We start from the raw sequence: 14,752 nt of genomic DNA, 5'->3' as shown, positions 1-14,752 counted from the left end.
AGGGCCAGTCTTCCTCAGCAAAAAGAGGAGGATTGGTGGCGGATGTTGGCTCAGGGCTAATCTTCCTCAAGAAATAAATTAATTAATAAAATAAATAAAATAATGGTCCTCCTTACATTCACTGGTGTTTTAAATGAAATGTGGTGATTATGTCAGCACAGTGTTTTCAGTGTTCCTGGATTGTGTTGGTAAAGCCTGAACGTGACAACTGGCTATATGAGGTCTAATGGCAGTTCCCCACTGCTCTGTTCCCAGTCTCAGACTGAACTTGAGAGCTACTATCTCTCTGAAGTTTATTTGGAAAGTGTGCATGTTGAAGCTCTTTTATCTCCCTGAGATTACACAGAGCATGGTTTATAATTCAGCAGCCGGGAGCATTTAGTGCCAAATATACATGAGGTGAATAGTGGTGGGTTGTTTGGAAGAGGGATTGTCGGAGGGTGGGTGTAACCCTGCTCTAATTCTGTTGGTTCTTTCTCTGCTGTGTAGGATGCCACTTTCTCTCAAGCGCCGTCTCAGGACTGAGTGGGATGTTGCACGGAAAATACTTGGCACATATTTGACTCAGTGAATAACAGCTGGTTTTACTCTTCATCTTCTTGGCAACCGTCCCTAGTCTTTTCCTCTCTGTCTTTCAGTCAAATAAAGTTCCTGTTGTTCAGCACCCGCACCACATGCACCCGCTGACACCCCTCATCACCTACAGCAACGACCACTTCTCCCCTGGCTCTCCTCCAGCCCACCTCTCCCCAGAGATCGATCCAAAGACAGGTGAGTCGGCTGCTGCTCAGCCTGGACTGTGCCGCAGGGCTGGGGAGAGGTGGGTGGAGGCAGGCTTTTCTGCCTGGGGACATAACAGCCCTGCAATCAGGCAGACCTGGGTTCAAATCATGTCTCCGGCTCTCCAGAGCCCATAGCCTTGCCCAATCATGTTAGCCTTTTCAGTTTTTCCTCTGTGCCTTGTCTGTCCCTTCTGCGTCATAGGGTCACTGTGAGGATGAAAGCAAATTAAATGAGATTGTGCCCAGGGCCCGGCTCCACAGTGAGCGTTTAGTGTGGCTCTGTCACTGTTTCTTTGACTTTAGAATCTTTTAACACTTTGGGAGTAGAAGGAGCTGCAAGGAAAAAAATCTCTTTTTTCATTGACTTTGAAGTCTAGCCCGGCTAGACTGCAGGCATGCCTCCCTAAACCGAGACCTTTGCCCTAAACTGAACATTTTCAAATAGAGTAATCGGGCTAGCCCGGCTTATGAGCAGAGCTGTAAAGCAGTAGGGCTGACTTGGCTTTTTTTTTTCACTTGCCCACTAGAACGGTCTATCCCAGGGAGCCTTAGTCCATAAGATCCCCAGAGCTGCCATGAATCAATGTATTTTTGGAGCCCCTCTTTAGGGAAATCACAGGTTACACATAGGAAGGAGGACAAATGTGGAATAGCAAACCAGTTGATTTCTCCATGAATGAGGCAGGTGTTCTAGAGAGGGAGGTAGCTGATGACACTGGGGGACGTCTTGGGTCCATCAGTCAGGACTGCTTGTCCCTCTCTTGAATGAAACTGACTCCTGTAGAAGCAGCTGGAAGTTACTCCTGCCGACAGAGATGGGATCCATGTAGCCAGAGAGAAGCTGCATCTGTCCTGCCTTCGCTGAATGTGTCCCTTGACCCACTGGCCAGCGGAGCTGGGGAGGTGCCCGAGAGCAAGGATAATGAAAGAAAGGGCCTCCCAACACCAGGGACACTGGCGAGGAACCTCCCGTTTGATCCTATTTGAAGGTGTTACGGTAGGGCCAGGGAACTTCTGATGCCTCTCTCTTTGGAAGCAGGAATCCCTCGGCCCCCTCACCCGTCGGAGCTGTCTCCATATTACCCACTCTCTCCCGGAGCTGTCGGACAGATCCCCCACCCCCTCGGCTGGCTCGTCCCACAGTAAGGAACTTGCAGCCTTTCCTACCCTCCTTCCTTCCTTACGCTGAGCGCTGCCTTCTGTACCTCCAGCCCGCCCTGGGGGTCTGTATACAGGCGCCCACTCCCCACAGCGGGCCCTCTCACCAAGCCCAGGACTCAGACCTCCCTGCTGTCCCCTGGGCGGCTTCCTCCCAACTCCGACTTCCTACTTCCTGCTCTTTAGTTCTCCTCTTTTCTTCCCAACCCCCTCTCCTGAGCATTCTCATTTTGGCCAATATACTGACCACATTTCCTTGCTCGTGGCCCTTACAGGCAAGGACAGCCCATGTACTCCCTTCCTCCTGGTGGCTTCCGGCACCCCTACCCTGCCCTTGCCATGAATGCCTCAATGTCCAGGTGAGTCCTGGGCCGGGGGCTGTGAGCGTGAAGTGGCATTGCCGGGAATGGTGGTCTGCTAGAGTCCTTGCGTTTCCGCCACTGAAGAGCTTCCTCTCGGCGGTAAACAAGGAGGCACCCACCCACCTTTCCTCCCTTGCCTCCCCGGTTCTCTAAGAGAAGACTTTGGGCTTTGTGGCACTGAAGCATTCTGAGTACATCACACCAAAGCCAGACACTGGGAGATTAATTTTTCCTGAAATGATGTCTGGAGAGGGGACAGTAAGAGGGGATTTCTGTGTTGGGGGCCAACTCTTCCTAACAATGGTACCTCCAATGACAGAGGAACCGCAACCCACAGCAAAGGCAGTTATGTTCCCATTGTGTACCCCGACCTCTGCCCTGCTACACTTTCTTGTGTGGTTTTCATCCTACCTGCTTCCAGCCTCAGGCATAGGAACCCCATACATTTGTCAGGGAAGGGGAGGTTTGTTGGGTGTTTCCCAAACCTGGTTCTCGTGAGGTCAGTGAATGGCCTTCCGTTCCTCAAACTCTGCCACAGTAGAGATATTTACATGCCTCTGCCCTAGAGGCAGGGAGCCACCCACGTCCTCTGTGGGGTGACAAGTATTCAATTTGAAACCCTCTCTTATTTGTCTCCACCTGGTCCATAGCCTGGTCTCCAGTCGGTTCTCCCCTCACATGGTGGCTCCGGCCCATCCTGGTCTGCCCACCTCAGGGATTCCCCACCCCGCCATCGTCTCCCCCATCGTCAAGCAGGAACCAGCGCCCCCCAGCCTGAGCCCGGCCGTGAGCGCGTGAGTAACAGGCAGCCTGGAGAGGGGATGGCCAGTCCCTGAGCAGCAGATGTCATTTATTTTTCTCTCCTGGTGGCATGTAGCAGACAGCCCAGCAGCTTCCCTCAGCCATGTCCTCTCCCTTGGGAACTGTTCCCTTTGAGTCTCTGTGTTCCTGTCCTCTCGGGAACACTGCCTATCTTTTCCCATATTAAGGAAAGTTTTACAATCAGGATTTAGAGGCTGAAGGCTTTTAGCTTCCCTGTTCACCCCCCACCCACCCCCATACATGTGAAAATGTGAGACCCAGAAAGGAGAATTTTCTCGAGGTCACGTGGCTGACTGGTGGCAGAGCTGAGGCTAGCACCAAGGCCTGTGCTTTGTCCACCATGCCGTAAAGGGCAAGAAGGCCAAAGTCAGTGGCTGTGGCCCAGAGACTCCCCTTCTTGTTTCTGCCCAGAGCTCCCTGCCCCCCCTCTTCTTTATCACCTGTGGCCAGTACATCCTGCCTCTCTCCCTCTGCTCCTTTGCAGGAAATTATTCCCTCATAGAAAGTAGCCTGAGGGAATTCAGAGGTTAGGAACTACTTGTGGCAGATGCTCAGGTGCTGGAATTAGCATCCACACAGCTCATCTCCCTTCCTCAGAGGCAGTGGTCCTCAGCGTCCATGAGAGGCAGAGACGGTGAGTTGGATGGGAGTTGACACGTGCTAACCCACAGCCTTGTGACTTCCAGGAAATCACCAGTCACGGTGAAAAAGGAGGAAGAAAAGAAACCCCATGTGAAGAAGCCTCTTAACGCCTTCATGTTGTATATGAAGGAGATGAGGGCCAAGGTGGTGGCTGAGTGCACCCTGAAGGAAAGCGCAGCCATTAACCAAATCCTGGGAAGAAAGGTAAGATCTGCCCTTAGGCTGCAGGCTCATGGCTTGGCATCGCCCACCTTCACAGCCCCTTGTCGCCTCTGACCCTCTCTCCCACAGTGGCACAACCTGTCCCGAGAAGAACAGGCCAAGTACTACGAACTGGCCCGGAAAGAGCGGCAGCTTCACTCCCAGCTCTACCCGACCTGGTCGGCCCGGGACAACTATGTAAGTGCCCGCCCAGACCCCAAGAGCAGCATCTGCCAGAGGGAGGAGGAAGTTGACTGCACTTATAGAGGACTCTTAAGGCCAAGGAGAAGTCTATATTTCTCTAGAAATAAGGAAGGCATTTCAGTCCTCAGGAGGCCCACAAGGACATGGTTTTGATGTCATGAGACAGACTTAAATTTGTGGCTCTCTCATATGAATGGGACTCAGCCTTTGATTCCATAATTCAGGGGGCGGTGTGAGCCGTGTGCTCGCCCTGGTGGTAAGAGTGTCTCCACCAAGGGTTCCTAACCTGGAGCTCAGGCCAGTGCGTGAGCCTCAGCCGGCATGTCTCCTAACTCTCTGAAACGAGGCAGATTTTTGTGTGTATGTCCTTATTTGCTTTTTTTCTAGTAAGAGGGGTCCTAGCTGTATTAGACTTTCAGTGGGACCCAAGACCCCTCAAAAAATATCAAGGACCACTGTTCTGTGGAGAGAAATGGGGAAACAAGCCTGAACGGCAGTGAAAGGGTGAAGCCTTCCAAGAAGGCCAGGACCCCCGAGTCAGAGGGGAGGAACTGAATGAGGAAGGGGGCGGCATTCCGAAGGCTCGCGCTGCCTCCTCACAAGGCTCCTGGGGGGCTGTGATCTGAGTGCACCCCCTTCTCCAGCCCCCTCACCCAGGTCAAGAGCAGACGGGCAGTATCGTGTCCCCCCTGTTAAATCTGGAAAAAGCCAGTTATTTTGTCCCCGCTTACCTCCTCCTTTGGCTGTGTTTTTCAGGGTAAGAAAAAGAAGAGGAAGAGAGAAAAGCAATTGTCGCAGACACAGTCCCAGCAACAAGTCCAGGAGGCAGAGGGTGAGTCTTAAGGAGGGCACCGCCCTTTATTTCTTCCCGGGGTCACAGCTCCCCCTGCCTGTGTGTTGTACCTGGGTCTCTGGTGGACACAGTGACAATGCTATAGTATAATAGCTGTGGTGTTCAGGGCTTTTCTCTTATGGGAGCCTCATGTATACTCAGGTGGGTGTTATTATTGTCCCCTTTTTAGAGATGACCAGTTAAGAAGCTCAGAGGAGCAGGCCCTGTGGCCGTGTAGTTAAATTAGCGTGCTCCGCTTTAGTGGCCCGAGGTCTCGCTGGTTCTAATCCTGGGCATGGACATGGCACAGCCCATCAGGCCATTCTGAGACAGCATCCCACATAGCACAACCAGAGGCACTCATGACTAGAATATACAACTATGTACTGGGGGACTTTGGGGAGAAAAAGCAGGGAAAAAAAAAGAAGATTGGCAACAGTTGTTAGCTCAGGTGCCAATCTTTAATTAAAAAAAAAAAGAGGCTCAGAGAAGTAAAGGGATTTTCCCCAGCACTCTGCCTGTTTTTTGGGGGGGTTTTTTTTTGAGGAAGATTAGCCCTGAGCTAACTACTGCCAATCCTCCTCTTTTTGCTGAGGAAGCCTGGCCCTGAGCTAACATCCATGCCCATCTTCCTCTACTTTATACGTGGGGCACCTACCACAGCATGGCTTTTGCCAAGCGGTGCCATGTCCGCACCCAGGATCCGAACTGGCGAACCCTGGGCCACCCAGAAGCGGAACGTGCGAACTTAACTGCTGTACCCCCGGGCCGGCCCCCCTCTGCCTGTTAAATGGCGGAGGTAGGATTTGATCCCAGCACTTCCTCACGTGGAAGCCTGGGTGCTTTTCAGTTCGGTTGAGTTGTGTCCTACTCACTGATTAAAATCAATGCCTAAGGTAAAAATGGAATGTAGTTAAAATTCTCTTTGAAATTCCCTTAGGAAGGTGGCACATTAGAAACTGACAGCCCACCTATCGGTGAGTCCAGTAGAATTGGGTTTTCCTCCAGTGTTTGTTTGGCCGAACACCAGAACAAATAGTTTGCTCAGGTTTGAGGGCCACTTTGTGCCAAAAATATGTACTGTGTCTTTTACACCAGAAGCACACCTGGCACAGAGATGCTCACACTGTGACGAGCATTTCGGTCACACTGCCGTCTCATGCTCACTCCAGGACAAGTGTAGAGCTGCTGGTACCATTGAAAGTGCTTTGATCCCTCCCCTCCCCTTTCCTCCCCTTCCCTTCCTTCTTTGGAGTATCTGTATAATTTGTATATTCATCTACATCTGAGTACATATAACTAAAAGAAGTATATGATGCGACATCCACTGTATACCACGCTGCTTAGCAGGTGCTACACTCTCTCTGATAGTACCACAAACCAAAGATTTTTCAAGCAAATTGAGTGGAGGTCCATCCCCAAAATGATGAGATTTAGGCAAGGAAGATGATGATGTGATAGACAAAGCTGTGTTCCCGCCAGTCAGATACTGCATAGGTCTTTGTCATTTCAGGTCCTCCCTTCCCTCCTCGTGAGCATCCTTGTGTTTCCAGAGTGGATGTGTGCAGCCGGGGCTCTTCTGCAGCCTCTGCCTCCCCTAGAGCTGCCGGCTGCTCACTCTTTCTTGTCTTTTCCCCCCAGGTGCTCTGGCCTCCAAAAGCAAGAAGCCATGTGTTCAGTACCTGCCCCCTGAGAAGCCCTGTGACAGCCCTGCCTCTTCCCACGGCAGCATGCTGGACTCCCCCGCCACCCCCTCCGCGGCCTTGGCCTCACCAGCTGCCCCTGCTGCAACCCACTCGGAGCAAGCCCAGCCCCTCTCCCTCACCACCAAGCCAGAGACCCGGGCCCAGCTGGCTCTCCACTCGGCGGCCTTCTTGTCAGCTAAGGCTGCAGCCACCTCCTCTGGCCAGATGGGCAGCCAGCCCCCGCTCCTCTCCCGGCCCCTCCCCCTCGGGTCCGTGCCCGCCGCTCTGCTGACTTCTCCCCCTTCCTTCCCAGCCACGCTCCATGCCCACCAGGCCCTCCCAGTACTCCAGGCTCAGCCTCTTTCCTTGGTCACCAAGTCTGCCCACTAAGCTGCCCCCTGACCTATGCAGGCTGTCAAGTGACTCATTGAGTAGTAATGATTCAGAAGAGAAAAAAAAAGAAACTTTATTGGTCAATATTTGACCACTCTGGACTGTTCTGTAAAGTGACTGGTAACAACAGCACTTTACGTTTTGTAGATGTAACCAGTAGCTGATCTTAAGGCTTTTTTAAAAAACAAAACAAAACAAACAAAAAAAAATCTTTAAAAGAAAGAGAACTGAAAAGTAGTGTGTTACTCTCCCCAATGTGCTGTGGTGGATGGACCTGGGCAGAAGGCACCTTCCTCTCTACCTCTTTGACTTTCTGCCCTCCTCCCTCTTCTCATTGCCCCTACGTGCCCCATCCCCCCGGACCCAGTCTGCATGTTGGCCATGGCTGCAATTTCTAGCCTGTTGCCTCTTCATCTAGATCCCATTCCCGGACATTCCCTTTTCCTTCACCCAAGTTTTCCCCTTTGCTCAGCTCCGTGGTTTCTTTCCTTCATCTTTTTCATCCTCTGCCCAGTGTAAGGCTGTCACCATGTGAGAGGCCACCTTTGCCTGGTGGCTTCATCTCCACCAGCATCCCCTTTCCCTCAGGGGGCCCTAACCCACCAGACTCCAGCTTTCAGAGGGGAAAGAGGTCCTCTGAAATGGTTCTTCCCCACATTTAAAGGGACTCAAGGTGCCTGCCACTTCCTCAGTGAAGAAGTCTGTGTTCCACCCCATTACCCGTCAAGATTTCCCCCTCATAGTCCCAGAGTGGCAGATAGGACCTGGCTCCAGGGTTCTAGCTCCTGTCACCTGGGTCAGTGCTAGCACAATCTGCCAAAGTTCTAAAGACCCTCCCCCAAGACCCCATCACCTCACATGCTTCTTCTGTGTGTATTTCTTTTTGTTTTTATGGGAGGTTTTGGGAGCAATTTAAACTCCCAGTTGTTTATTTTCACAAAAGGAAATAAAATTGCAGTTGCAAGACCTTTTCTGAGTGTGTTAGTCCTTTTGTTGAATCAAGCCCCCTGCTCTATACCCAGCTCTGTGCTAGATTTTTGCAGACATGCACACGTGGATTACCACTTATTGGAGGAGGATATAAAACATGCTTGACGCAGTTAGAAAAATCCAACCCAGCTTCCAGCCTCAACTGTACACAGACCTGTCAATATTGACAACTGAGATGGAAGGGAGGAATCTTTTTATTTTCATTTGTCCTCTTAGAATTGCCAAGATGTGAGGGCAGCTTTTGTTTGCTTTGGATGGTATGTAGCACTGCAATTAATTTTTTTAGTAGCAGCTTTATTGAGATATAATTCACATGACATATAATTCACACATTTAAAATGTATAATTCAATGGTTTTTAGTATGTTCAGAGTTGTGTTTCCTTCATCACAATTTGAGAAAGTTTTCATCTCAAAAAGAAATCCCACACCCTTTAGAAGTCACCCTCCATTTCCCCCCCCCCCCCCCCCCCCCCCGCCCTAGGCAACCCAGTCATCCACTTTCTGTCTCTGGATTTCCCTGTTCTGGACATTTCATTTCAATGGAGTCATACACTATGTGGTCCTTTCTCATTGACTTCTTGCAACATAATATTTTCAAAGTTCATCCACCTGTAGCATGTATTAGTACTTAGTACCTGTTTTTTATGATGGTAAAATATACTTAACATAAAATTTGCAATTTTAACCACTTTTAAGTGTACAATTCAGTGGCATTAATTACATTCACAATGTTGTGCAACCATCACCACTGTCTATTTCCAAAACATTTCATCACCCCAAATGAAATCTCTATAACTATTAAGCAATAACTCATTTCCCCTTTCCCCCAGCTGCTGGTAACCTCTAACCTACTTTCTATTTCTACGAATTTGCCTATTCTAAATATTTCATGTAAATGGAATCATAAAACATCTGTCCTTTTGTGCCTGGCGTATTTCACTTAGCATGTTTTCCAAGTTCATCCATGTTGTAGCATGTATCAGAATTTCATTTCCTTTTTTTTTAAAGCTTTGATATAATACTTTAATCTAGTCTTCCTTTACCTTTTTTATGAATACTTGCCAGGTTTTTTACCCTACTTATACATATAACTTTTTTTATTGTGGTAAAATATATATAATGTAAAATTCACTATTTTAACTATTTTTAAGTGGCCGATTTAGTGGCATTAAGTACATTCACAACATCATGCAACATAACCACTGTCGATTTCCAGAACTATTTCGTCATCCCAAACAAAACTCTGTACTCATTAAACATTAATTCCCCCTTCCTCCCCCCTGTCCCCACCCAGACCCTAGGAAACTCTTAATCTGCTTTCTTTATGAATTAGCCTATTCTGGGTACTTCATATAAGTAGAATCATAAATTTGTCCTTTTGTTTCTGGCTTATTTCAGTTATCCTAATGTTTTCAAGGTTCATCCATATGGTAGTATGTATCAGAATTTCATTCCTTTTTATAGCTGAATAATATTCCATTGTGTGTATAAACCACATTTGGTTTATCCATTCATCTGTTGATGAATACATGGGTTATTTCCACATTTTGGCTATTGTGAATAATACTGCTACGAACATTCGCATATAAGTATAATGTTTGAGTCCCAGTTCTTTTGGGTATATACCCAGAAGTGCAATTGCTGGGCCATATGGTAATTCTCTGTTTAACTTTGGGGAGTTGCCAAACTGTTTTCCATAGCAGCTGCAACATTTTACATTGCAAGCAGCGGTGTGTGAGTGTTCCAACTTCTCCATATCCTCACCAACAGTATTTCTGGGTTTCATATTAGAGCCATCCTAGTAGGTGTGAAGTGATATCTCATGATTTTGATTTGCATTTACCTAAGATACTAATAATGTTAAGCATCATTTCATATGCTTATTAGCAAGTTGTCCCAGTACCATTTGTTGAAAAGACTATTCTTTTCCCCTATTGAATTGTCTTAGCACATTTGTTGAAAATCAACTGACCATAGATGCAGAGGCTTACTTCTGGACTTTGAATTCTATTCCACTCATCTATGCCAGTACCACACTGTCTTAATTACTGTAGCTTTGTAGTAAATTTTAAAATTGGGAAGTGTGAGTTCTCCAACTTCGTTCTTTTTCAAGCCTGTTTTGGCTATTCTGGGTCTCTTCCATTTCCATATGAATTTTAGGATCAGCTTGTCAATTTCTGCAAAGAAGCCAGCTGGGATTTTAATAAGGATTGTGTTGGTAGATCAATTTAGGGAACACAGCCATCTTAACAAAATTGTCTTCCAATCCATGAATATGAGATGTCTTTCCATTTATTTAGATCTTCAGTTTCTTTCAATAATGTTTTATAGTTTTCAGAATACAAGTTTTGCACTTCTTTTGTTCAATTTGTTCCCTAAGGATTTATTCTTTTTGATACTACTGTAAATGGAATTGTTTCTTGATTCTATTTTGAGATTTTCCATTGCAAATTTACAGAAATACAATTCATTTTTGTATTTTGATCTCATCTAACAACCTTGCTGAACTCATTCTAATAAAATTTTAGAAAATCCTCAGGACTTTGTATATACAAGATCATATCATTGGCAAATAGAGTTTTACTTCTTCCTTTCCAATTCGGAGGTCTTTTGTTTCTTTTTATTGTCTAATCATCCTGGCTACTTCCAGCACAAAGCTGAATAGAAGTGGTGAGAGCAGACATCATCGATTCTTATGTTAGGGAGAAAGCATCCAGTCTTTTACCATTAAGTATAACGTTAGTTGTGAAGTTTTTGTACATGCCCTCTTTCAGGTTGGGGAAGTTCTCTTCATTTCCTAGTTTGTTGTATCACGAAGGGGTACAAGGAAATTTTAAGATTTATTAAAGTTACCTTCCACCACTCCCTTAAGTCAAAATTGATGTGAGTCAATCTTGTTAGTGCTAAAATCTAGCACTTTTAGTTAGTTAGTGCTAAAATCTGCCTTCTCTACTCCTATCCCAAGTAGAACCACTGCCTGGAGAAAAAACACGCAACTGAAATGGGTGCCGCAGAAGATTTGTGGTGCCTAACATCAGCCAGGCCTTACCACTCATCAGTCTTTACACTTGTCCTTTGTCGGCTCCATCTCCTAATCCCCTGAACAACTATTCTCTTCTCAACCATTCTCAAGTCCCCATTCTAATCCCCACCTTCTCTCTCTCAGACTGCCTTGCCTCTTAGAATATCAAGAAAATCGAGGCCAGCTGAAATGCTCTGTTTTGATCTCCCACGTGCCTACCTAAATATCCACCCAGCCTCTACCATTCTAACTGCCTTTCCACAGGTCTCAAGGTCAACCCCTGGTTCAACCCAAGGTCAACCGCTCTACTCCCCCCTAGACTACAGCCCTTCATCTCTTGATACCTGGCTCCCTCAGTTATTGTATCTGTCTTGTACTCTTGATCACTCTGTCTAATGAGTTCTTCCTCTCAGTCTATGAAAAAGCTCAATCCTCTGCCATATGAGAAACCCTCTGTTTCACATCCCAACTTCCAGAAAAAGGTAGTTTCTACTTACTTTTCATTCACTACTTATCCTACTGCAACCAGGTTTTGCTCTCACCACTCTAGTGAAATAGCTAAGTCTTTTATCTTACTTCAACTGTGCTCTTTATTTGATACTGTTGATTTCACTTTCCTTCTAGAAACACTCAGTTCTATGACAATTGGTATCCCTCAAGGATGCTGAATAAAAAAACAGTGAAAAACACGAAGATGATAGTGTCCCAGAAGACAAGCGACATGGCTAGTTGTGGGGCTAAAGCTATAAAAAGGCCTGCAAGATAAGAATTGTATGTATGGTTTTATAACTTGCTTTATTTTCAGTTAATAATCTATCATATGTACATAGATGCCTCTCAAAAAGGGAGAACCAACAAAATATTCATAATAATAGCTCTGGATTACAGGATATTTTTATGTTGTTACTTTGGCTTATCTTTATTTTTTGATTTTTCCATAATGAACATATGACTTCCAATAACTTTGAGGAGCCTTAATTATCTCCTAGACACTGTGTTAAATACACTATATGAATTATCTAATTCTCAACACATTTCCATTTCATAATGAAGAAATTGATACTTATAAATTACTAAAAGTCATGTGAATTACTTGTGCAATAAATATTAAAGAATAACAGAAACTATTTTTCTCTTATCAAATTAGCAGACTAAGTATACTCACTGCTAGCAATGGTTGGATAAGATAATAGCATGGCCTCAAGCAAGTTGCTTAATCTTTTTGAGGATCTGTCTCATCTTAAAATGCACTTAACCAGTACCTGATAATAAATAATAGTTACTAACAGTAGAAAACTGAAAATAATCCAGATTTCCAATAATAAGGGAACTGTCACAAAATTATGATAAGCTCATAAATTACTTTTTATGAAACCATTAAAAATTATGATTTTTGAACAATATTTAAATTAGTTAGGAAAATGGTTCCTATATTTAGGAACTCCATGCTCATATTTCCAACTACCTCCCTGACATCTCCACTTAGCTGTCTCTCAGGCATCTTGAACACATGACCAGAAGCAATTCATTCTCTATGCCCCACCACCATCAAATCTCCTTGTCCACACCTTCCTCTCCATCACCCTTCTCCTGTGGAAAGGCAGTTAGAATGATAGAGGCTGGGTGGATATTTAGGTGGGGATGCAGGAGATCAAAACAGAGCATATCCAATCTATTTCCAAAGCCTGTTGGTTTGACCTCCCAAATTTATCTTGAGTCCATCCACTTCCCTCACTGTCCCTATACTAGTCCTACTTGAACTATTCCAACAGTCTCCTGATTAACTCCTAAATCCACTCTTCTCTCCCCACGACATGAGTAGATTCTTCACCCTACAACTAGACCCATCTTTCAAAATTCCCAACTCTGATTATATCTTTCCTCTACTTAAACCTCTTTAACAGCTTCTCATTACTGTTGAGATAAAACATAAAACCCTGGATATGGAGGCTGGCCCTGTGGCCAAGTGGTAAAGTTCACACACTCCACTTTAGCAGCCTGGGGTTTCACCAGTTCGGATCCCGGGCGCAGACCTAGCACTGCTCATCAAGCCATGCTGAGGTGGCGTCCCACACAGCACAATCAGAAGGACCTACAATTTGAATATAAAACTATGTACTTGGGGACTTTGAGGAGAAGAAGAAGAAGAAGAAGAAACACTCTGGGTATGGCCCACAAACTCTGCATGATTTCTATCCTTTTTTTTTTTTTATGAGGAAGATTAGCCCTGAGCTAACTAATGCCAGTCCTCCTCTTTTTTGCTGAGGAAGCCTGGCCCTGAGCTAACATCCGTGCCCATCTTCCCCTACTTTATATGTGGGACGCCAACCACAGCATGGCGTGCCAAGTGGTGCCACGTCTGCACCTGGGATCCAAACTGGCAAACACCTGGCTGCTGAGAAGTGGAACATGCACACTTAACCGCTACGCCACGGGGCCGGCCCCTGACTTGTACCCTTGTTCCCCTCCTGCCTAGTAATGTGGACACCAGGTCAGGCTTAATAATTTGCCATGCTCCTCCTTACACACACACACACCCCTGCTAAGACAATATCCTTTAATGTTCATCAAATATTTATGTGACGGAAGCAGAGAGAACTTTCTTTTAGAAACAGATTCATTTACCAGTTCACTTACTTTAGCCAAAGCATAGTCACAGTTCTGAAATAATCTGGTAAAATATTTCTCACTTCTCTGTGATTCTTATTCTATTCTCAGTAATGAGGGTGCATGAGAGAGAGATTTTCTTACAACAGAGAAACACTGAGAAGCATATGAAAAGGTTTTCAAATAACAAAATAAAGTACTTATTCCCGAAAACTATATTTACGCCATGTACTATCCCTTGAAATTTTTCAGAATTTCAACTGACTAGAACTGCATGCCTTGTAACCCAAATATTGTACTACCGAGGAGCGTTATTTCCTCTGGCAGCTTTAGTCCTTTTTGGCAGGAGTGGGAGTACATTTTAACCTGAGTTAACTGACATAATTTCTGATGTACTTTTGTGTCCCATAGAGATTTATGTTCTGGACAACTCCTTAATCTAGCTCTGCTCCAGCCTCATCCCCTGCTATTCTCTTTGTTCTCTGTTATCTGACAACCCTATTCTCATCCTCAGACTTACACAAAATATCAGGTTCCTACCTGCCTCCAGGCCTTTGCACACGCTGTACACTCAGCCCGGTCAGCTCATTCTCCTCTTCCCTTCAATCTCACCCAAGAAATACCTACACTCTTTGGTCCTCAGCTCAAAAGTCCCTTTCTCAGCAGAGCTCAGTTTCCATACCTTTCTTTCTTGACATTTCTTGGAGTGTGCACACACACACACACAAACATTTGTGTAAATATTTGATTAATATTTGTGTGACCCACTAGATTACACGCTCCGTTAAATTAGGGCCTATCATTTTTTAAATCACTGCCTACGGTAAATGTTCATAAAACGATTTCAAGCAACAGCTAACGTGTAAACACAAGAGTAATTTTAAACAGTGGGGTAGGGAACAAGAACTTTCTACTGTGCACTTTTTAAAATATCTATTGTGATTTTGAACTATTAGAATGTATGACCTAATCAAAATATTAAAGGTTTGCAAGACGTAAAATATACTAAACAATAATAGCGATTATCCCAGAAGAGCGGGACAAAGACTTT

The 14,752-nt window shown here is 45.5% G+C and overlaps 1 protein-coding gene across 1 annotated transcript in view; it reads left to right on the top strand.

Moving 5' to 3' along the window:
* The window catches only part of TCF7L1 (transcription factor 7 like 1), a 143,789-nt gene extending 135,737 nt beyond the window's left edge, over positions 1 to 8,052 (top strand). Inside the window, 8 exon segments of the mRNA XM_070572252.1 lie at positions 639 to 771; positions 1,822 to 1,924; positions 2,216 to 2,299; positions 2,953 to 3,096; positions 3,811 to 3,970; positions 4,058 to 4,165; positions 4,928 to 5,003; positions 6,645 to 8,052. Of these exon segments, the coding sequence (XP_070428353.1) occupies positions 639 to 771; positions 1,822 to 1,924; positions 2,216 to 2,299; positions 2,953 to 3,096; positions 3,811 to 3,970; positions 4,058 to 4,165; positions 4,928 to 5,003; positions 6,645 to 7,078 (1,242 nt within the window). The 3' untranslated portion in view covers positions 7,079 to 8,052.
* Positions 8,053 to 14,752: the final 6,700 nt, after the last annotated feature.

Source organism: Equus przewalskii, chromosome 14 (genome assembly GCF_037783145.1).
Source record: "Equus przewalskii isolate Varuska chromosome 14, EquPr2, whole genome shotgun sequence".
NCBI classification, from domain to species: domain Eukaryota; kingdom Metazoa; phylum Chordata; class Mammalia; order Perissodactyla; family Equidae; genus Equus; species Equus przewalskii.
This window is presented reverse-complemented; position numbering and strand designations above follow the sequence as displayed.